Raw genomic sequence first — 25,345 nt, 5'->3', positions numbered from 1 at the left:
CACTTTTGCTGGTGGCATTATTTTCTCTAACATTTACTGCTATTTTCGGGTTCTGCTTCGCAAAAAGATGGATATAAGATAGCTAAATGAAAAGCAAACTACAGAGAAAAAATGTTAAAGAAGTTACAAGCCTTCAGTAGTAGGAAGGAGGGTCAGTGATGAAGGAGGAGAGGTAGAAAGCACCAAACATGAATGCATGGACTTGCAGAATGCACCATAAGAAAAGTTAAAACCCGGTTACCAGCACAGAACTATAAATTGAAGTGAGGAGAAAAGATTTTGAAGTCCCTTTTGCCCCATGGTAGGTTTACTAGTGGCACTTAGAGCCACAAAGCATATGACAACTGGTAGTAGTGAAAATGCCGCAAAGTTCCTCCACTCAATTTCCGTGCATAGGATTGAATGTGTGTGGATTTGGGTGAAATAGCAACATAACTGCAAGAGTTGATCCTACATCCCAGGCAGAGACCAAGAGTTTAACTGCTGAGATCTAGTAACTACGGACACCCAGACTAGAGCTATAAGAATGACTTGTGCTGTGTCCCTCCTGATCTACTTTACCACCTTCACAATGAGAAGGACTTGGGCACGTGCACAGTGGATACGAAAGCTCTACCCAAAACTGTGAACCTCTGCCTAGGACCTGCTCTGAGAGAATTCCAATGAGCAGAAGAGGGCACACTTTGACCTCTGATGTCACAAACAGGTACACTCCGGGAAATCTTCACTGAGAAAGTGTATGTGAATTTCACATTAACAAGTTCATGACCGTCATCCCTTGAGTCTGCTTACGTATTCCAAGCTATTGCGGAGTGAGCAGCAGAAACTTCCATCCAACTTATGGTCTACCATTAGTGAGGAAAGGGCTTCCATGCTACGTGATGGGCCCTCAGGTCCAGCTGCCTTTTTTAGAGGGCTACCTCCCGGGTGTTCCAGAGATGTCTGATTATCTTGATTTAATCAAATCTTGTTCATGAAACTGCCAAGTAACTGGCTCCATTAAAGTATCAAATAGGGGCCCCTTTCAGAGGCAAACTTGAGGTACTAGGAACTAGGCTCGTGCGTTGAACCATGAGAAACGCCTGGGGCTTTTGATACAAGCTCAGAGTGTGCTGGACACACACTGCAGTGTTTTAGACCAGTGCTCAGGACTCCCCCTGTGGACTGCACCCCTCTGAATGCATCTTATCAGATCCTTATATACAAGCTCTTTCCCATTCTCACTTAATGTGATCATTAAGGGTTTCTAAAGATGCTAATATAAAATAAAGCTTTGCATACAGGTACTGCTCATATATGCTTGAGTGCTAAGTGGACCTTCAAGGATACATGCACGAGCAAGTTCCATTTGTTAAAAAAGGGAGTTAATCGGCAAAACTGTTGAACAAAGGCTATGAGGTCAATGGAAAAGACACCATAAGATAAGAGTAACATAGATTTTATCTTATTTCTACGTCCTTGCTGTTCCCCATTATCAAGTTGTGGACAGATTCTACATCATTTGAAAATAAGAAAGAAAGGAGGACAAAGTCAGCAGGGGACTTTTAGGAATAGGCAAACAGGATTAAGAGAATTTCTTAGTGACACTTTGCATCACTCTTGGAGGAAGCTTTACAAAAGTGTTTTGACGGCAGGATGCTTGTGGGGTACATGACTGTAAAATACAATAGATGTTGCCTTAGCAGACCTTAAATTCAGACGGTGCCACCATGTGTCACACGATTTCGGCTCCCTTCACAGGGTCACCCAAGTAGGAGCCAAAATCACATGGTGGCAAGAAAGACAAGCTGAGTACGAACTGTATAACATTGTTTTCTAGCTTGTATTTTGAGGCTGTGAGCAGCTGATGTCCATTAGGAGGTGTGTTTTTTTAAATTTTATTTTTAGGAGGGGTGGGGGCTTGGTGAGGGACAGAGTGTCTGTTAGGTAGCTCTCATCACGAGGCCCCGCCCCCTCACACAGACAAATTTATTTGTAAATTGGCAGGTATGGCTTAGCCATTGTAGAGTGTGACGTGGTACCAGATGGAGATTGGGCTTCATGTAGAGAACAGAGCACTCGCTCACCATTCTCACCCCAAAAGATAACCAAATTCTGGTCTCAGAAAAGAAGATGCCTGAAAGAAGTACAAGTTAATTAAATGTACACATTAAAAGGATGTTGGGGGTGGGGGGGACAATCTTTCAATTAACGAAATTCCAATGGCACTTTCAGTATAAAGGAGGAACGAGTAAATTACGTCTCTAAAGAATACTGTGAAAGGCTCCATGGTAAGGAGTCCCTATATGTTGCTTTTGTCTCTGGCTGGTGTTATGAACACCAAAAATATATTTGCTGTAAGAAAAAAGCTTAATGTCACCTAGGCCACTGGGTCAAAAGGTTTGTGCCACAAACGTCCCTCGACTACCATCAGGTTTCATGGGGCTGAGGTACGACTTATCAGAGGAGACTTTGTATTAAGGCTGTCAGATGCCTTCTGAGAGTATTGTTGACTGTGGAGAAGGATCCTACATGCTTGTTCCGGTTGGCCCAACAGTTGTGAAAAAGCTCTTACACTGTGCACCTGCATTCCTGTCTCACATTGTACACTGAGCATAGGAGCGTGCTGATGTTCTCGTTAGTGCCAAGGGTCAGCAGCTCAGACATTTTTTTTATACTGTGTGGTGGTGGAGGAGAACCTACATGTTCTCTGAGAACATGCTCCTCTGAATCCATGTGCTCAATATATGAGTGATGGAAGTACACCACTCCTTCCATCTATGCAAAGAAGGTCATTACCCTAGTGGAGCTAGATGTAGCCCGCTGATGTAAGTGGAGCCAATCCAAAAAAACAGACTTTATGATCCTGCTCCAGAGTCACCACTAAGACATAGCACGCCAAGCTCTGCCTAATCTTTTGACGGACCTTCAATATTAGGAGTTGGGGGAGGAGTTAAGACATGCATAAATACCTGTCTCCTCCAAGAGAGGGGTGAGTGTATGGGTCGGGGTCCCCTACAAGCCCAGGAAGCAAACGGACAGCAGCTTCCCAGGCCTTAAAGATGGGGGTTGAGGACCTCCAGAAGAATCCACCTTCATGAGACTAACCTGGCCAGGATGTCCGCTACGGTATAACATGTTGTAACATCTTTTCTTGAAGAGCTGCTGCTTGACAGGAATAGTATAGAGATTGATTGCCCTTGTTTCATGAGAGAGAAAAGGGCAGTTCTTGTTTTGAAACATTACCACATATGAAGGCTTTCAATGAAAAGATGACCATTCCCTCTCCCAGGAGAACGGCCCTAATCTCCAATCCTGAGTTCTCCACCTCTGCTACTGCACACAGAGTTTGTATCCAAGTTGCAATGAGAAGCTCCAGAAAAACGTTTTATGTAACAGAAATTTTCTGGACTGAGTGGGTCTCGATTTCCCTCTTTCTGACATGATGCCGCCCTTTTATTGTTTGTTCCAATTCCACCATGTGAGCTGAGCCATCAAAACAACAAATTTACATTTTATATAAGTGTTAGGCCCCTTCTGACAATATGTACAACATATTCTACTTTCCTGCATGCTTGTAAAGGCAAAGTTGCTTTAAATCTGAGCTTAGTACCCCCTAAATACACATTTTTCACTGAATATAAGTATGGTTATACGATTTATATTTTTTCATGGTAGATTTACTATTACACAGCTGAATTATGAATATCATAATTGAAGAAATGGGGCACACCACAAACAGGTAAGGAAAAGTTGAATTTATTTGAGTAGCTCCAGATCAAGCAACTGGACCCCACAGAGCGATCCTCCAACTGCCTGTCCCTTCACATTCCACATTCTCCCTAGAACCATCTTAACATTCCACCTATGTCATTAAGCTAGGACTTTCAAAGAAACATAACAATACAACGCATGTCCCCATCAATAACATTAAAAAAAAATATATATATATATATATGTATATATATATATATATATTTTTTTTTATGTATATTTTAACTACATACATGGTATTAGGATTAATTATTATTGTCATCATCTCTCTTAAATTTCTCACATAAAACAGATGTAAGTTATCTAGTTATCGATTGCACATAGTCTCTTAACCAATTTGGTTGGTTCTTCTGCCTCTCAGTTTTCCTGAACATCTTTTCCTTGTCTGTGGCAACATCATTATCTTGATCCAAACAGTCATTAGTTTCCTAATCTCCTAGATGTAACGTTTTCCCACACTGAACCAATCTCCTGACATTCTATTTCTCATTTCCTTCCAATATGACTGTATTCCCAAAAACTTTCAATATTTTCTTGGCCTTGGAAAACTTTGACTCTCCTTTCCTCACCATGGTGCCCAATTCGACTTGCAAATATTCCCCCACCTTCATGTGATAAGGAGATTTGTTAGTCTTGTTATTATGTCTGTCACAATATTTCTGCTGTTTTTCTTTAATCGTTAATCTTCCTTGAAATTTTACTTAAATCACAACTAGTATATTGTCCCTTCTTCATCCACACAGGACAAGCCATTGTTGTTGGCCTCCTCCCTCGTAGTAATGCAAAAGGAAAGAACGTGGAGTACATCTTTAACTCCACAACATGTTTCTAAGTTCATCCTTCCACTTTAACCCCCTCTTAACAGCCATTTGCAAACACTCTCCAAATACCCTATTAAACCGCTCAACCAAACCATTCTTCGGAGGATCATATAGAGCTGTTTTATGACATATAATGTCAAGAGATTAAAAAGATTATTCAATTTTTTGTGAAACAAATTGAGGACCATTATCCGTAACTATTTTGTCAGGAATACCTTCCCTTGCAAATACATCTCTGCAAAAAATAATCACATCTTACGACTTTATGTCATCAACCATACGAACCTCAGGCCATTTGGAAAAAGAATCAACCATTACGATAGTAAATTTATTTCTCAAACCTGGAAAACTAAATGGACCGCAAATGTCTATACCACGTTTCTTCCAAGCACCCTCAGGACACTTAACTGGCATTATAAGCGACACTTTAACCACCCAAGACTTGTCACCATTCCTGCAATTTTCACAGTTCCATGCAAATCTATCTATGTCTTTGTCCATACCTGGCCACCAAAAATTAATTTGAGCTTTTCGCTTCATAGCTGACATTCCACCATGACCCTCATGTAGCAACAACATAAATTTTTCTCGGACAGACACAGGAAAAAACAACCTTTCAGCCCTATACACCATGTCATCCACAACTGATAATTCTGAACATACTAATTTGTATTTTCTTAAAAGCGAATCATTCGCCCATTGTTTCATCCACTTACTAGTTACATTGTTTAATTTTACACATTTCTTCATCCGGTTCTACAACTCTCTTCCATTCCTCCTTAGTAATGGCTCCTTCACATAACTAATCTACAGCAGCTACCATGCAATCCTCAGAACTCTGCTCTTGCAAGGAATCATCTTCTGACAAATCAAATGGTAGACGTGAGAGACAATCAGCCTAGACATTTTTTTTTTTAACCTGATACATTTTTCACAGTAAATGTAAACTCCTGTAACCTAAATAACCATTTGGCTATGTACAGTGTAGCTTTTCCTCCACCTTTCATCAAAATCACATTCACTAAAGGCTTATGATCCAGTCTCAATTCAAAATGTATGCCCCATTGATATGACCGAAAATGTGGTACCACCCACCAGCAGGCCAAAGCCTCCTTTTCAATGACCGAGTAACTTCCTTCAGCTCCTTTTAAAGTTCTAGATGCAAAAGCAATAATTCTTTCCTCTCCCTGAAGCAACTGCATAAGCACAGCACCCAAACCATACGCACTAGCATCAGTACAGAGAACAGACTTATGTTCCATGTTAAATGGCTTCAAAATGGGTGCATTAGAGATACCCTCCTTAATAGCTAAGAATGACCTCTCACAATCGTCAGACCATACATATGTTTTGCCTTTCGTGAGAAGTAATCTCATAGGTCCATTTAAAGTTGCAAAGTGCTTCACAAATTTGGCATAATATTCTGCCAGACCTAAGAATGATTTCAATTGTTCCTTGTCAATTGGACTAGGAGCAGATTCAATAGCTTGCAGCAATTTCAATTTAGGCTTAATGCCCTGAGCACCCACAACATGCCCTAGATATTCAACCTCAGGCCCAGAAAACCTACATTTTTCTATTCCTATCGTAAGTCCTGCTTTTTGCAATTTTTTCACTACCTGTGCCAATGTGCAATTATGTTCTTACTGATCTCTTCCAGACACTAAAATGTCATCCTGAAAAACAACCACCCAACTTATGCCCACCAAAATCTTCTGCATGGCACGCTGAAACACCGCACTGGCTGATGCCAAACCAAAAGACAAACTCAGATACCTAAAAGCTCCATGAGGTGTCACAAACAATGTTAAATGCCTACTATCATGATGCAGAACAATTTGGTAGTATGTCTTAGATAGATCTAGAGTGGTAAAACATTTGCCCTCTTGTAGTGTGCTTAACATAATGTTAATATTTGGTAAAGGATGACAGTCAATCCATATACATTCATTGAGATCTCGTAAATCATCACATATGTAAATTTTTCCATCTGATTTCCGTGCCAATACAATGGGACTTTACCATTTGATGACTCTATATGCTCTATGATTCCTTCACAACAAACTTTGTCTTATTCAACAGACAATGCATCCTTCATCGATAATGGCACATTCCTTACTTTATGAACCTTCGGGATGACAGTCTATATTTATATACATTCATTGAGATCTCGTAAATCATCACATATGCAAATGTTTCCATCCGATTTCCGTGCCAATACAAGGGCACTTTACCATTTGATGTCTATATAGGCTCTATGATTCCTTCACAACAAACTTTGTCTTATTCAACAGACAATGCATTCTTCATCGATAATGGCATGTTCCTCACTTTATGAACCCTTCGGGGCAGAAACCTGTTTAAGTACAATGCAATGGGAAAATCCCTTTAATTTGCCTAAATTCTCCTGAAAAACTTGTGGAAACGCTTTTTTCCATTTATCTGAAACTGAATCTTCCATAGCCATCACCTGTTCAGTTCTATTTGGATCTAATGTGATCCCTAACTTCTCCTGTTCTCTCCAACCCAGTAAAAACATACCTTTTCCCACAATGTACACATAAGCATATTACTTCTTTGCTCTTGAAACTCGAAACTGCATCAAAACACCCTAGAATAGGTAATTTCGTTCCACAATAATCCACCCAAAATTACAATTTTACATTTCGGTGGATTATATACATCATCAATATTTAAAACTTGATGTTGCATGAGCATGTTTGATGAGCATATTCCTTGATCCACAGGTTCATATGCAACTAATACCTCATCATCATCATTCGATGAATTTTCTTCAACCCTTTGGACCACAACTCTGGAATTTTCTTTCTTATACATTTTCTTTTAGGTTAGCCTTACACATTCTAGGAAAATGTCCTGTATGTGTGCAATGATAACATTTGGCCTTAACAGCTGGGCAATTTTCATCTGTGCTACATGCTTAAAACTCCCACACCTAAAACACTGTTTTGTTCCTAGTATTAAAACCTTCAATTGGTCTAACCTTCGACTTATTTTTAACCACAGTGACAGTATCTACTTTCTACACATTTCCTTCACAAAACTTCACCTGGGAAGAAGATATCTTATTTTCTGACTTTAAATTCGACATATACGAAGATACATCTTCCATTTTCTTAGCAATTGTTATTGCCTTTTCTAATGTGGGTTCATGTACACTCAACAATTATTCTTGTATTTTAGGATCACTTAACTTATTAATCAATTGGTCTCTAATAATTTTATCATGTAAATCTTAGAACTTACATGTGGCTGCTAGAACTCGTAAGCATCCTACACTGCTCTATGCTTTCATCAGGCAGTTGACTCCTTGAGACAAATGTATGTCATTACATTTTTATGTCACTACATTTTTTACTATGATGATTGCTAAAAGCACCTTATAGCTCTTTCATACACTTCTTCGTCATCACCTTAATCAGAAGTATCAGGAACAGGTAAGCTGTGCAAAATGTTCCTACCTTCTATACCTAAATTATGTTTTAATAGAGCTAGTTTTCTTTTTGAAGTAAAAATATCCACCCAATTGCCTCTAAATATAATCCAATCCTCCCATGGCATTACAGGTTGCCCTGGCTGTTGTAAAAACATAGGTGGTGCTAATACTGATTCCATTAAAAAAAAAAAAAAAAAAAAAAAGTATATAATTCATATAGTCAATTGTCAATTTGTTAAAATAATAAATTAATATAAAGTAGTCACCGTTGTCTTTTGATAAGAAAACGTTTCCTTTATGTCAAAGTACTCACACCCGTATATAAAAGAAATTCCTATATTATTGTTTCCATGCAATATGTTGATACTGGTGATGCACTTCAAAATACTAAGGTGTGCGCATCACTGAGACTTCCTTGAACACTTAAAGGCTGACGACAAGTTGTTTCCACTTCACTGAAGGTGTTGTGCAGACTAGACGAAATGTGCAATGTGTGTAGACACTCCGTATTCAAACGCACGCAAGCATCCAAGTGTTAAGCGTGCTTGTGTGCAAGCGTTCAGCTGCGTGCCCGTGACTGCGTGAGAGGAAAGCAAGCATTTGGCACCCAACGCATGTCGCTACCAAAAATATAAATACCGCCGTCTTGTAGTCTTTTCACCCACCACCAATTCCCTTCATATCCTCCCAACAGCACCAAAAGGGTCCGCTCCTAGCACAATACCCGAACTCCACAACAGGAAGACTGGAACTCAAATTGCAGCGTCAAACAAAGAGCAAATATGCACACCGTCCAATCTCAGTAAACAGGGTCCAGCAGTCCCCCGTCACCAATGAAGAAGTGGAGCGCACCAGAAACAGGTAAGGAAAAGTTCAATTGATCAAGCACCTGGACACCACAGTGCGATCCTCCAACTGCCCATCCCTTCACATTCCACATTCTCCCGAGAACCCTCTTAACATTCCACCTATGTTATTAAGCTTGGACTTGAAAAGAAACATAACACTACAACAACAATAAAACAACAAACAACTCAATACCTCCAGGCATGAAATTCACAATGTCCAATATATTGTCTGAAACAAATTCATTTGAGAGCGTTACAATTATAAACTATAACATCTAAATGTGCTTACCTTATGAGTTCCAATGATGTCTGGAAAACAACCCAAAAAACCCTTATACTCATGGTTAGTTTCCATGAGATAATGAAGATCTTTCCTCGGCTGTAAACGGAATTACAAAAATATTATGTGAATAAATCTGTACAGAGAATGTTATCAGCAGATGCAAGGCAAGTTTAAACCATGAAAAACATTTGCGCAATTAGTTCTCAGAAAGGTTCTCTATACAAGATCTGACCATTTTGACTCATGTTACCAAGTAGGCCCAAATGCAACTTCTGACAGCATGTCAGCACCACTCCATTTTATCAAACTTTGGACCATAAAAGAATAAACAGAGTAACGTTTGCCAAGGGGCAAGTACTGAGGAGAGTAGGACTGCCCCATATCTGAAAACAGATAAAAATCCTCCTTAGTTAGAGCATCCCCAAAAAGCAAGACAACAAATTACTTACCCTCAGTAATTTCCTTTCTGATGGATATCACTGTTCTCACAGATTCCTTTTGCAAATCCCTTTGCAGGCATCAAACTGGATCTGGACATGTTCCTAGAATAAAACGTTACAGGCACCAGGTGGTGCTGACTGATGTCACTGAAGGTGTTGCGTGCTGTCGGACGAGACATCGAATATAGCTATAAAGAGTAATCGTACTCAAAGCCAGTTCCTTTTTAAGTCTCGGCTAGGCAGCGCATGCGTTGTCTCATAGGGACATGTTGTATATAGTTTGTGAGCTTCAGCCCACCCATGAGCTTCCCATTCAGTCTCCATCGTCGCTCTCCTATTATTTCCCTCCATTTGTCTATTGCATCCATGTGTCATGCTTCTTCTTGTGTTTATCCCTCCCCCACAGCAGGGACCAAGTACTAATATCTATCCTCAGCTGACATTTTAGGATGTGCTTTAGAAACTACCTTTTTGTTTGTTTTGAGCACTTAACTGGAGAGCTTTGAGTTTTCAGTTGCTCCTAGCTCCGACAGTCCTGTAAATCTTGTTCTTACCTGGTCACATTTGCTGTCCCTCAGACTCTGTAAATAGTGAAATTCCTGCTGTGTCTGCGTGCAGCGGGCCGCCTCTGTATTTCCTGCTTGACTACTTTAAGCTGACTGTAAGAACACATGCTCAGCCTTATCTTTGTCTGTCATCCTGGCTTTGTAATGCGAGCCAGGAGTAGATCAGCGCAAGGAGAGGGCCAAGTCTAATGATGTAATCATCATCTGTGCTCTTCACATACCGTTCCCTATCTCTCTCTCTGTGGAGACAGCATTGTGTGTCTGCTTCATAGCCTACCAGCTCCTTTCTGCTCCACCGACAATCCTGGAAGCCCTCAGCATTCCCACATACCAGTTTGTGAATTTAGGCAACGGAGCACAACTGTTCTTGCTTGTTTAGATCAAACCACCCTCATTTGAAAAACTCTCTCCTAAACAAAAGTACCACTCTATGGTTGGCAGCACGCTCAGTGAATGGCCTTGAGTTGCCTACTGGGTGTCTGCAAGTTCCAGTTATGTGAACCCTTAACAATCAATCTGGTCCAGTCCTTTTTTCCAAGAAGAGCTTTACCTCTTCATATCTGTGAATACAAAAAGACTTGGTCTGCTCCCCCTCCCATCCTCTTCCCTTGGCCACCTGCTTGCTTTGTGTGCAGGAGTGGGAAGGAAGGAGGCAGTGCTGGGGAGAGAAAAAGCAAGAGTGCATTTCTTGAAGGCTTGGTCGCAAAATATGGCTATTTATAAATAAGCTGCATCGATGGCCAAATATCATCATGGACACGAGTACTTTGTGAGGCAACTGTTGGGATGAGGTGCATTTATTTCTATTTCCAAAGCTGTACCTCCTTATTCAATACCCCTTTGTGAGATGCAAACATGTTTGTAATCATATTTTTGGTTGATTACAAATCTATGCATACTTGATTTAATTTTCCAAATCTGTGCATTGATTTAACTAGACTTGAACCGGAAAAAATGCAGGTAACAACATTGCAGTATGCGCCATAGGAATATTTTCAGCACTCCACACGAGTGCTTGTGTTTTTACAAGTTCCGACTTCTCCAACCTGGGCTTCATTTTGAACGAAGCAGTTATTTGCAATCTGAGCACAAAAGCTGCATTAAAAATGGTGTAACAATTTAACACTCTGCTTGTGATTAGTTTAAAAAGACTTTGCACAAAGATAGTTTTCAATGTTTTTTTCGGCTTGAAAGGTCAAAGCATAATTTTATACGTGCACAAAGTGGTATCATGGCGCTTGGTGATCTCAATTTGAGCTTTCTTTTAGAGTGTCAGGGTCCCTCTAGTTCATTATTATGACCAAGTAGCCTTCTCAAAGAATCACATTTAGCTGCGATGTGTATTAAAAGTCACAAAGCGCCACCAAGTGCATAATATTGAAAGTGCGGGTAAAAGCTTAAGTTATTTCCAGTGTGTAGTCAGGTAGGATCTCCTAGGATATCTCTATCTAAAGTAATATGGTTTAGGATTTAGATGAAGAGCCGTTAAGCGCTTTGCACACGGGTAAAACTCTATTTATAAGAAACCACAGAGGAACACATCCAACAGGGCCAGTTTTCTTTTCGTCATTGCGACCCCATTTAATGAGAGTGCTGCTTTTTAAACAATAGACAATAATATTTACACAGGAACGCACTAATAAGAAGCCCTGCTCTATAATGGTTCCTATGGCCACCCTCTTTGTGCAAGGCCACAAGCTAGTTTTTACAAGTCATCCGTAACCATCAATGAAAATATATTGTGCACTATTGTAATGTGTGTTTTAATGAGCACCCGTAGCAACTAAAAACAATTATAGACCCTGTACTATTTTCACACTATTGTTCAAATAATGTACTTCCTTTGGTACGCTTCTTCTCAGTCTAGTAAAAGTGCAAAATATTAGTAAATTTTAGCAAATTTATTAAAAAGAAACGCTTAAAAGCCTATATGTGCTGCCCAACAGGTACTAAGGCGGTTTAATGAAAGCACAGGTGTCGTAAATAAAAAATAGATAACTTACAAAGCAATTAAAATCACTGAATATTACATTACGTATCATTTTTTTGATGCAGTTGGGTATTCAATCTGCGCAGAACTTCCAAAATCCCAATGGCCACTTTGTGTCACATTTTTCAACTCCCTTTCTGTTGTTGCCATTTTTTATACGGAAATCCAAACCTCGCCCTTGCATGAACAAACAGACCCAAAGGATAAAAATACTCTTCAGTGAATGTTTTTTTACAGCTTGCTTAACTCCTTCATCTCGTGTTCTTGCCTTAGTTTCTCTGCAGCTACAGTGTAGTGAATTAGAATGTCATGTTGTTACTCTATGTAACTTTTTGGGTTTTGGCTAGACTGCGCATTTTTCAAGCACTTTCAGCCATGCTGCTATACAACATGGATAAAAAACACTGACAACGCCAATAACTCTCGAATTGCCGAGACCAACTGGCTATGCCAATGCTTCTTTAAGTGCCTTTCAGACATAGGATTTGGAGATCTCATGATTTTCTCAGTTCTTTTTTCCTCAAAGGAGAGTTATTTTTCTGAGAAATCTCTCCGGGCTCCATGTCCTCACCAAACATTTCGTGCTTTAAGCCCTGTAACAGGTACTGTAAACAGAAATCAGTAATACATTCTCATAAATACATAATTTAGTGTCTGGGGCAGTAAATACGCGCACTGAACCTGGAGATTGCCTGGCCTACAAGAAAATCACGGATTCCAGCATGCTTGCCAGATCTGTAGCCCATGAATGAGCACACTGCTGAAAAGATATCTTCCATGGATGCAACACCTTTGACCCTGGACAAAAGCCTGGAGAAGCAGGTGTTCACAAAGAGGCTCTCACCCTTAGAGTCCCCCAGCAATGCTCAAAGAAGGAGGTACAGAATACAGTGTTTTTTTCAACAACATGTTGACGGAATGGATTTGATTCCAGTTAGAGAGGTAGTCCTTGGAGGAAATGTTGTAGTACACAAATAAGCAAATCCTGGCTAATGCCTGCTAAATCCCAAAACGCTGAGACACTCGATGGGATGATTCAGTGATTTCTTGTGCAGGGAGTGTTCTCTCTCAATATTGTGGCTCCGTGGCTTTGCAGTCTTAAAACCAGGATGGAAGGTAAAGATAAACACATCGGCTCAATTACTGTTGAGTCTGGTGCACCCTTGGAGTGGAAACACATTTTGTATGATGTGTCTAGTATATCTGAGGCATCTGTTAAAAGTAAATAGATGTGGCTCCTCTTTGACAACGGTCACTCTGTTGCAACTGGGAGGCAAGGACTGCAACACATTAAGTAAAAGTTAATAGGTCTGGATGCTGCACCCTGACATCCAGTGAAGCCTAGGGCCCAGCATAATGAGCACCAGCACAGATTCTAGCAGGCTGAGGCTAGGAAGGCTTTTACAGGCCTCACAGCGAAAGGCATGGAAAAATCACATGGTGAGTACTGAACACAATACTCCTGATTTATTGTTTAATTGCAGCTCGACATCGCACAAAGTATATTTTTCTTGTTCTAGTTGTGGTAGTATAGAGGATCTGTAGTAAGGAAAAGTGAATTTGTATTCTCCTCCTTCTCCTTCCCCTTTGTTATGGAAGTGGGGGGCAGGCCAAGGTGCTTTTCATGTGGTCCAGTGTGGCAGAGTTTTTGTTTGAGATGGTTAGAATTGTCATGAGGACAACAGTCTTTCCTTTGCATTGATGTATTATCTATTTGCTTGCTACGAGTTGGTTAGGTCAATAAAAAAAGGACTAACACATTACAGATGAGATTTGGTTGCCCTGTTAGAAATCTATTCTTCAGGAAGAGTTGAAAGGATGGGGTTTGCTTTTATCATCAGGATTTTCAGGGTTTTTGTTTGCTGTAATGAAAAGAGAGGAATTCCCAGGTGCCCAAAAGTCCCTGGGAGAAAATATGGTTGGGAACTCTACATTCAGAGGTCATTAGGCAGGACGGCGTTGACTTCTGTTTATTAAATATGTTCAGACTATTGATATAAAACACTAGTTTTTATATTCCCTCTGGTTTGGATACCAAACTAGATGCTTTTCCTACAGTCCAATAAAAGCCAACAAACTAGCAACTTAGGTGCTGTGTTAGGAAGCAGAGTAAGTAATTTGTCCCTAGGAGTCAAATACCTCAATCATGTGCCCCGGTTGTAACAGACAGCCTCTTTAATTTTGGCTAGAGTGGTGCCCCAGTTGTAATAGATAGCCTTTTTAATTTTGGCTAGAGTGGTGCCCCAGTTGTAATAGATAGCCTTTTTAATTTTGGCTAGAGTGGTGACCTATGAGTTTTGAATATTGAGGCGGAGGAATTCCACCCTGCATTCAAAAGCTGTTTTTGAAGGGGCTGGTACTGCTACTGTACTCTTGCAAAGGACGAAATGGGTACATGGCTGACGTCCAATGAGTTATTCAAATGACCTAAGTCCAGTGGAAAACTGTGGGCTACTTCAAACAGAGATCACAATTACAGATAATATCTTGTAGTTCTTATCCTCTGGGTCAGTGTTTTTTTTATTTTTTTTTAACATAAGCTTATTTGATTGAACCGTTGTACTAATAAATCTTTGTGAAATTGCTACATGATGATTTTGAGATATAAAAGTGGCATGTATTTACTTCATAAGGCTGGGCATACAATGTGTTTCATGGTTTAAGACTACTGCCCCTGATAATCCCACCTTGGAAAATGAAAGGATACGAAGGGTGTCACACATTGAGCTGCAAAAATACCTTTGGGTATTTGGGACAGTATTTGGGAGGATTCCGCTATATGTACAATTTATTTATGTCCACAAAATGAGCATTGAAGAGACCTAATCATGTATATCTCTGTAAGTGAAAAAGGCATATGAATTAGGAGTGTAGCTTGTTTTACTTGTCATTCTTTTAGGACATAGCCCTTGCTAAAAGGATGAACAATACACTGTTGACAAAACCTGGTTATTTAAACATAAATCCCTAGCCAATTGAAATTATATAGCAGATTTCATTACAAGACCGGAGGCTATCATTATGCATTTTAAACCTTTAAAGCCACTCCACAGTTTAAAGAAAAACATTACATCACAAAGTAACATTCCAGAATAGAACCTTAAACTCCATAGTCTCTGAACTTTAGCCACATCCTCTTAATTGCTGCTCCAGTTCAGATAAGTAGCACTTGTTTCATAGCTTTTGAAAATTATTCTATTGGTTTGCTATTTTTATTATATTCTAGAATTGTTTTCCATTTTAAAGTTATGCTCTGTGTATTGTATTGGTATTTTTTAAATACATTTTTGACACCAATTATTGTATTTTTCAGAGTTTCGTTTTTAAGGATTCAGCTTTTGAAATCTTACGTTAGCGTCTGACAAGCAGACATTATCTTACTTGGAGCGCTGTTGATCTCCGGGGGTTATTTGTTCTTTGTCCAATGGCTGCAGCTTTGATCAGGCTGATTTGACAGTTGGTGCTGCGAGCACCTCTGTTTTGAGACGCTCATAGCTTAGTGTTTGGTTCTACATTTTCTGTGGTGCTGACATCACAGCGCGCAATCAGCTCTGAGAAGCGTTGCTGGTGCACTCAGTTCAGGCTTGTGATGGAGTCTGAATAGCTCCGTAGTACGTGTGAAACTTGCAGGATGGTCAGAGGAATGCAATGGGTGATTGCATTCTGTAACCTCTTGTAAGAAGGGGCGGCCATTTTAAATTAGTTTATTTTCCATGTTATTAAACGCGCCTAAGTTAGTGTTTTTTTCACATGTTCTCAGCTGACAGTTGTCTGTTACAAAGGTCGGTTGGGTAGAGGAGACCTGTAATCCAGTCAGGTTTATTGGGATTTGACCAGCTAATTTGTTCATATTTACATTTTATATAAATCTTTTATTTAATCAACATTTATATATTTAGAAAATGTCAAAATCAGAGACTTCTGTGGTCACTCCATAAGTGAAGAAATAATTAGGAGATTAATAGAAAGTGAAAAGAAAGGTTGTATTGAGTATTCACTGAAAGATGTTTTGAACAGAAAAGGGAAATCAGATTCTGATAATGTGAATTGGTCGATATCAGATAGTGAGGCAGATAAGAATATTACTCAGAAAAAGAGAAAAATGGAAGATCTGAATAAAAAGTCTGTTGGCAAAAAAGAGATGGTTGATCTTAGCACCAAGGAAAGGAAAGGTGTCCTAAGCCACACAGGTGAGAAAAAGGTCCTTAGCGGCTTGAGTAAGAAAGGCGTCCAAAGCGACAGAAGAACTGAAAAGCCAAGGGTTGGACACTATTGAAGAGACATTTGAAAAGAGGGGCATTCAAATTTTGATTTTGATGAATATATTTTAGATTTAGGAAATGATGATGAATTTCAGGATGATTTCTTAAAAGGAGAAGATCTTCCAACTACTTCTAAAGATACTATAAAATATCCTTTGGAGTAGGAAATGTTCTGTCCCCACAATATTAATCACCCCAGAAGCACTGACTGGTGGCCTTTGGACCATGCAGTGCAATTTAAAAGAAACCGATACGTAATACATTAGACAAAGAAGTGAGAAATATTTTAAAAGCAGAATGCTCCAGACCAGTAATGGATAAGAAGGTCTGTCTAACTCCTAATTTGGATTCGGAGCATATTACTTTTATATTTAAAATAGGAAGAGATCCTTGAAAGGGCCTGGAACGATCACTTAAACAGTGCCAGGATAAACTCTTAGATGTCATTGGCATCAATGGCTCGTATTCTGGTTATGGCTGAGGAAGCTTATATTAATGAATCTCCAATAGATTTGGCATTGCTGAGAGGATGGAGTCAAAGAGCGATTGTTTTTTGGGGGAATAGAAATGGGAGCTTGAATGCTGAAAGAAGACGAGCTATCTTGCTCAAAGTAAATCCTAAATTAGGGGACCTTGTGGTCAAGGAAAGTTCTGAGAATCCGAAAGAGTTGTTATTTGGGGACAGTATGATTAAGAATCTGAGTAAATAGTCTAAACTTTCACCGCTTTAGATAAAGCACAAGTTAATATGAGACGCATGTTCAACAATAGTGTTTTTGGAAGGGCTGGTAGAAGAGGACTTTCTGCTGGCCGAAGATTTCAAAGGTTCCATTATGCACAAGGGGGAAGAGGTTATTCTGAAGGTGCAACATCCTCCTTCTACCCTCAATGATGAAGGGGATCTAGAGTCCGAGGTCAAGGACCCACTGTTGAGTACAGTAAATACTTCTAGGAGGATGCTTAAAATATTTTATGAAAGCATGAGAATCAATTATGAAGGACGCTTGAGTTCTGAATACTGTTCAAAGTTACAAAATAGGGTTTACAAAGGTACCTTGCCAGTACAGAGAAGACAATTGATCTTCTTGCAAAAGAGATAGCAAGTATGTTGGAAAAGAATGCTATTGTAATAAGAGTGAGTGTAGTAGACAAAGTCTTCATAAGTACATTGTTCTTAGTGGAAAAGAAAGACAAAGGGTGGAGACCTGTAATAAATCTGAGCGATCTCAACAAGTTTTTAATCTACAGACATTTCAAGATGGAGGGAATTCATCTTTTAAAGGACATGCTATTACAGAATGACTGGTTAGTGAAATTAAACCTAAAGGATGCTTATTCCAATGTCACATCACAGTCAACCTACCACTAATTTATTTGGCAGGGGCAAATTTATCAATTTTGTTGCCTTCCCTTTGGTCTATCCTCAGCACCCTGGTGTTTCAGAAATGTGATGAGAGTGGTGGTATCCTTTCTAAGAGAGATAAGGGTATGAATGATCATCTATTTGGACAACATTCATTTGATTTCTTTATCTCTTTTGATTTATCTGCAAGAGATAAAGAATCTCTTGAAGAGTTTTGATTTTCTGATAAATGTGAAAAGTCAGTTTTGATACCTTCTCAGAAGCTGGAATTCTTGCGGTTTACGACAGATACAGTAAATGCTGTGTTGAATTTACCAGAGAAAAGGGTAAAACAAATAAAGGAAATCCATTAATAATTATGAAGCGACTGTTTGACGTCGAGAGAATTAGCAAGTTGATAGGTTTACTATCCTCGTCAATTCAGGCAGTGCTTCCAGGACCTTTATATTATCGTGCATTGCAGAGAGTGAAGGCAGAAGCACTGTGTTCTGGTGTTTGGTATGGAGACAACATAACTTTGGATTTAGAAGCAAAGTTGGAACTGACTTGGTGGTTGCAGAATTTGGAGTCCTGGAATGACCATGCAATTTTTGGATGTATCCCAGATTGTTTTGAAGACGGATGCCAGTCTGTCTGGTTGGGGTGCACGTTTGAGTGCTCATGAGATGGGTGGCTTATGGTCAGACCAAGAGAGGAATTCTCATATCAATTGTTTAAAATTGACAGCAAGTCTTTATGCGCTCAGGAGTTTCTCTTATCATTACATTATGAGAATCGCCATTCTTTTGTGCCTTCTGGCTTCCATGTTGTCTCCCAAGTATGTGTAAAAGGCAAACTATAATATTTGTGTTTGATACGTTTGGAGGCCCAATGCACCTGGTGATCTAATATAGGAGGTCCTGGTCCAAGCAGTAGAGGTTCTTTCAATGTCCCAAGTTGAGCCCCTAGACAAACTAACTGGAGAATATGGTCATTCTGTAACTGACTGGTGGTTATGGTCATTCTTTTGAGTGGACCTGAAACTGCCTACTTTGACTACTAGGTTCCAATCTACACAGCCCCCATTTTCTAGTTTAATGATGCTTCCTTTCAGTTTTGGACAACTGCCTGCTCTCAGGGATAATGCCTGCTGATGACAAAGGCACTTCTTTGTTGGGAAACTCAAGTATGTCACTACTTAAGAAAAGGGAGGTGAAGGCTCCTGCTTTAACTGTAATCTTGGAAGCACCTACCTAAGGCTACATATCTTGGGGAGAGCATTTACTGGTGCCCACATGTATGTATGTCACTCATACCCCATCAGCTCTGTTCCTTTTTCCCATGAGACATACGCTCTGGCTTTCTCACTATGATTTGTAGACATCCACTGTCCATCAAGGCCCTGGTTGGTTGTTCATTGATGAAGACTTCACAGATATACATATGTTTACTTTAAGCATTCACTCTCACCATCCCAATGTCCTTGAGTTCTTCCTTAGGTATCTGTGGATAGAGTCAAGCTAGAAGGCCCTCATCTCATTACGGACAATCAAAATACTGGTTCCAGATGGGATCATTCTATAGCCCATCACCTGTATCCTTTCGTATTTTAAAGGTTCCCCCCCTCCCCCCAAAGGTATTAAAACTTTCTTTGGCAGATTTACTCAGGACTGGATTTGCCTGTAGTTTTCACTTTGTATGGGCTTAATGGATTGAAAACTTGCAGTCCTCTTATGTTCATTCACAGTAACGATTTCCCTTGAGAATGTAAGATTTGTTGGAAAGACTTGATGGGGCTGCTGCTCTCCGTAAGGTAACTTTATATTAGGGCTTCCTTACATAGTGTGATTCGCCCCAATCCCATTTTGGACACCAAAACTGTAGACCTCCAAGATGTACTGTACCCGGTAACAGATGTCAGTTGGTAAGAATAGTATTTATCAGAGTCAAGTGGTTGTACTTCTTAATTGACTACCCACAATTATAAGACACATTTTTAATTCTTCATCTTTCTAGCTTCCTTGTTTTCCCCCTTTTTGTTCTTTTCTAGTTAATTGCAGTTGTTGGCTTCCACATGCCATCTGAATGTCTTCTTGCTCATTTGACAGCTCAATGACTGACACCTTCTTGTGCAAAAAAATCTTCTTTTTGATATTGACAAATGAGCATATTGCACTATAAACTAAGAATTGCGGTTTCCAACAAAAGAGCATTACATAGATGCTACGTTTTTATAAAAGCCTGTTTTTTAGTAACCCTAAGACAATTAGAAGAAGGTGAATCGTCCAGAGTAATTCTAAACTAGGGAAATTGTTACAATGTACTACAAACCACTGAAAGGATTGTCTGTGGTCGAAAAAGCTGTACTCTACTGCTTTACTGAGGGACTCATCCTCCGTGAATGTTGTAGTTGCTTGGTGCAGAATTATACCAGAACAGAAACACCATAGTCCCTATTCTCTGTCAAGCTGATGCACAGTGGTCACTCAAGCATGGGAGGTTAAATAGGTGATTTGCCTGGTGGAAGGGGAAACCTAAAACACTACAATGGTCACTAGTGTTAATACAGTGAGTTAAGTGCACATCCACTCATATTGCCATCAGATTCACAGGAGGATTATAAACCACCTCCAACAATTCAGAAAGCAAAGAAGGCATCCCCTCACATAAGAAGAACTTCTCTGATGAAACACAAGTGGGAGAAACTCCAGCTGGTCTAAGATGGGTACTAAAAAGCCTGCGCAAGAGCTTCTTAAAGAAGTCAAACTTGTGAGAAGAATGGAAAGAAGTCTTAAAACCCAATCCAATAATCTCCTACAGAAATAAGTCAAGGCAAGAAGGACCACAAGAATAGGGAGAGAGGAGCATTGCACTGTTTCAGCACAGGAACACGCACTTCTTTTTAGGATTATAGTGACGCCCAAATGTACGAAACAGATATCGAAACAGCAAAAATGGAGATACAATTTAACGAGCTGGCAGCAGGTGCGGCTTCTAAGAAGCCTGGTCAGAGATGAAGCAAGCAGTCCCTCAGTCATGGAACCTTCATTTGGCTCCGCAAAGAGAGGAACAACCATCAACATGGATCATGTACATGTAAGGAGTGCAACAGTCTAAGAAGAACAGTTAAAGTGTTACATCTTCCACAAGCAGAGGTCTGCTTGCTGACAGTTACTAAAGTTTCTTGACAGAAGAAGTGTAGCACTGAGATTGTACATCAGCCACAGTTATTGTCTTAATTTATGTGAGTTAAATCAAAAAGCCATTGAGAGAAGATACCACAGGGGAGCTTCAATGTCTCAACCACCAGCAGGAAAAATGTGCAAGTACCTTAGATGGGGCAGTGCGAATCTGGTCAAGGCATTGCCATCAGAAGGATCTAAGCATGACAGTGCATAAATCATAAAACTCAAGGTGGTCCTCATTAGAGAGCACTGTTGTTGTCAGCCAGATATGTTTCTGGCATTAAAAACACAAATGGTACCCTTCCTGTAAGCAGCACCTGAACGGCTCATGACAGCATTAATGAGAAATAGGACAACAATCATAAAACTATTCACATCCTCAAAAAATGGAGTAATGAACATTCTTTAGTAGAACAGGAGCATAATCAGAAATGCTGGTTCAGTAATAGACAAAGGGAGCATCTAGAAAAGATTCTGAGTTGGCTTGCTAGGGTTACCAGGAAGAACTCTGAAAGAAACTCCAGGCCACTTATTTAAAATAAATCACAGTGAGACCTGCAACGAGGCAACCATCCTAAATAAGCCTCCAGTCCACTTCCAATGTTCAAACATAAAATCATCATCTGCTGTAATTTAATCACCTCATAACCCAATTAATTAGATGTTTAATACCCTTATGTTGACACCATCATCTTGTTATAGCCTTTACCTCATCAACTGTCTGTAACTTTAAGTATAATTATAACTATCACCCTTATACAGACTCTAACACAACCTTTTACTCTAACCTTGACGTTAACCCTAGTGGATACAATGCAAATAAACACCATTTAATGGCAAACAATGTCAGCATGAGTGTTAAGGTAAATACAATGCAGTAATGGGATAACAAGATAAAGATAATTGTAGGGAATAAAAAAAGGACTTTGGAAAAAAATTGTTGAGGTGGCATGGAACTTCGAACTCAGCACTCTGTGCTGGAAAAGAGGACCTTCCCAAATTCTAGGGCCTCTTTAGTTGCTGACATTTCCTTACATAAAGAAGAAACATTCCAAATAGACACTTGCCCAAGAGGAGACAAGGCCAGTTGCAGATAATCAAGTGTTTGAGAATAAAGCAGATGAGGCCAAAAGCGAAATATGGGCTCAAACTGTCTTGAGAAATACAGTCTCATACAACTTACCCAGCACAAAAATAAAATGAGTTACAAGAGCTTCAAAACTGACAAGACACATGACAGGTGAGCAAATAGGAAGTTTGTAAGAAAACTCTTTTGGGGCAGGCAAGTCTGCTTTTACCCCACAAAGGCAGGCTAGGAGCCATCATAAGTGCTACACAAACCTTTGCAGGGAAAGAGGACTCTTTAGGCAAGCCAGGCACAGATACGCTTTAAAACCTTTAGATAAGATAAAAAAAGTTCGCAAAATGTTTACCTGTAGAGTAGCACGGACAAACTGTTAACAGTAGGGAGGGAAAGAGGCCAGATGTATCATTACAATGGCTGTAATTTGCAACCAGTATTTTTGCAACCAGTAGTGAATTTTGCAAACCGACCTTTGTACTAATAAACTGGTTTAGAAAATTCCTAATTTGAATGGCTACAATATGACCTATATAGCGAATATTATTAGGTAGGTCACAAATTGGTAGGCCAGACATAGGGAAACACCTCTGGAAAAGTTCCAAAAGCAGTGCACTTGGGTAGGTCAAAATTCACTCATTACAAGGGGACCATAAATAGCCCTTTGGGAATAAGGTCCCAAGTTCTAGGGCAACAATAAGTGTGATGATGAAATGGGCTCACCACAGAGAAAGAACAACACAACTGGTGGAACAACAGGTTCAAAATCACAGAAAGCAGAGATTACATGGGCATTCGTGCTTGGAGACAGTTTAAGAGGTAGCCTGTTTCTGAGATTCAAAAAGACTCCAAGAATCATGCACCCAGAAGCCTAGCAGAACCTTCAGGCTTGAAGAGAAGGCTCACAAATGGTAAAGGGCAAGATCAGCACCATAATAGCCAAGGGTAAACACAAAAGCCTTTGGATACCTTGTAGTTCATGGAAGTGCAATCAGCAGTCAATGAAGAGGAAAACTCTCAGGGGCATGTAAGGCACTGGGATTCCATATATAGATAGTTCCATTAAATGGGTCCCCAAAGCCTATCAAGTAGTCCACAGCAAAGCACTGACACAAAGATGGGTCTTCAGACGCATATGGCTAGGCACAGGGAACGTTTACAGAATCTCACTTACAGTTGTATAGCATAAGTCAGTGTCCCCTCCCTACGCGTCCCATCCTGAAGAGGGTAATACATGTAATAAAAGAAAAGTAGTCCATTCAAGCTGTCCTTAGAAGACTCTGCATTACCTACTCTAGACACTGTTTGTACTACAAGTCTTAGAGGCAAAAGAGCACAGTGGGAGGCCAGATGTGGCCAAGATGGTTACAATGAGCAAGGGTAAGGCCCTAAGTCTACTGTAAGACCCAAAGAGCTCACCATCAAGGACGTCGAAAAGAGTGAAAAGGAACCCCAGACTGAGAACGCTTAATTAGGCTTCACCAGAGACCTGTGTGGGGGAAGTCAAAACCCAGAACAGGCTAACCACCTCCACAGAACTATTCCAAGCATTACTGCTAGGCATCCTTAAAAAAGTGAAGCTTATGATACTCATATAGGAAACAAACTGAACCCCGAGATAAAGGACTTCCAGTCGAGCTACCTCAGAAATCCAAAAGCGAATGGCGTCTCAAAAGGAGCTCAATGGCGGCACCTTATGTCACATGAAGACAGAATCACATAATCCACAAACGGATCAGACCCAACTTCAAGGGTAGGTCAGACTATTGCTTCAATCAACAGTGACCTATTGAAAGAGCAGGAAAGGGTTAGAGAACCATGTTTGAGTTGGATACCCTTGCCAACATCAGCAACTGACTGAGTAACTTATGGCAAATTGAGGCCGGAAGCTCCAGACAGAACCTTAAACTGGTGTGAAGAAAGGTCCCAGAGTGGGGAAAATGAGAGGCACCTGTAACAAACTATGCACAAGATGCTTTACACCTCAGAGTGAAGTATGGGGGAGATCAAGTTAGACCCTGAATGCCTCTTTTTTCAGGGGCTTGTGTAGATCCTCAGGGTGCAAGTAAGGAGGCACAGTCAAGTTTGAGGTCAGACCAGGAAGAACCCAGGCTAGCCGAGATACAGGATCTTTAAGGATGCCTTTAGAAGCAGCCTGGAGAATAGGTTCAAAGGGCAACCCAAAAAAGCTGGGTAGTAGTCCTCACAGGCCACCTTGAAGTGTGTTTCTACTAAGTGTGCCTCAGGCAAAGTTAGGTATCATGCCTCACAACGCACCATGGTGTGCCAACTCCAATTTTACCTCGAATGAAGCCTGGTCTAAAGCCCAAATGAAAGAACGACCAAAACCTTGAGCCCCCACTGGTATCCTCAGATTCAGCTAATTACAAAGGTCTGAAAGATGGCTGGCTCGAAATTCACTGCTAGGCCACACCAGGCACGTCAGATTACAAGACGCAATAGAAAATGCTATTGAACCTTGAGAAGCTATGGTATTAGATATCTCAGATGATGCCTCAGTTAAGGGTCAAAAAGCTCTTGGGAGACAGAGCAGAAGGGGACAGAGGTAGACTTTGCTGTAGTAGGCTTGGATAGGAAACCAGACATGAAATGTGAGCTGAAAAAGGAGAAAACTGTTGCAACATATGTTTTACCCAGAGGAAAACAATCCCCCCCACAAAAATGTCAAGAGCATGTCCAGAGGAAACAGTACCCAATAAGGAACAAAAGTTCCATAAAGAACTAAAAGATGCCAGAGAAAGACAGAGCAAAAATAACTTTAAGTGCAAGTATGCAGAGAGGAAATGATTTAAAGCCAAAAGGAACACAAATGCAGTAGACCTCTGTGCAGCTCAGCTCATTATTTGCTGGAATTCAATATTCTCCATGATTTTTAAAGGGAGGCAAATGCAACAAACATATTTCTTCCAAGTTCACCTCTTTTCCTATCACTCCCCAGCATCCCACTTACTGAGAGGGGAACTGTCCCTATCTCCATACCCAAGCTGAACTGAGAATGTTTTACATTATCACTAAGCTTCCAATATCAGTCATCATTATCTGCATCTCCTTAGGTTTCTCAGTCAGGTAATGGCTTAATCTCTACTTATTTCTTATTCTTAAATATTTAGCACCTGCAGGCAGTGCAGGCACTGGAGTTCCCAATAGTATTTCATAATATAATTAATTAATAGGAGCTGCTACTTTTGAAAAGGATTCTCCTTTTCATTTGCCGAGTAGGACAGCTTTTCCATTGTCAGCACCCACCATAATCTTTGAAGCAACATGCCACCTATAGGTATCAAATGTGTGCTCCA

The 25,345-nt window shown here is 40.1% G+C and overlaps 1 protein-coding gene across 2 annotated transcripts in view; it reads right to left on the bottom strand.

Moving 5' to 3' along the window:
* Positions 1-25,345, bottom strand: part of SNX9 (sorting nexin 9) — an 844,750-nt gene that overhangs the window by 179,544 nt on the left and 639,861 nt on the right. For both annotated transcript variants that reach the window (XM_069235304.1, XM_069235305.1), the window contains one exon: positions 9,169-9,258. In XM_069235304.1, the coding sequence (XP_069091405.1) occupies positions 9,169-9,258 (90 nt within the window). The remainder of the gene's footprint in view (positions 1-9,168; positions 9,259-25,345) is intronic.

This window comes from Pleurodeles waltl, chromosome 5 (genome assembly GCF_031143425.1).
Source record: "Pleurodeles waltl isolate 20211129_DDA chromosome 5, aPleWal1.hap1.20221129, whole genome shotgun sequence".
NCBI lineage: Eukaryota > Metazoa > Chordata > Amphibia > Caudata > Salamandridae > Pleurodeles > Pleurodeles waltl.
This window is presented reverse-complemented; position numbering and strand designations above follow the sequence as displayed.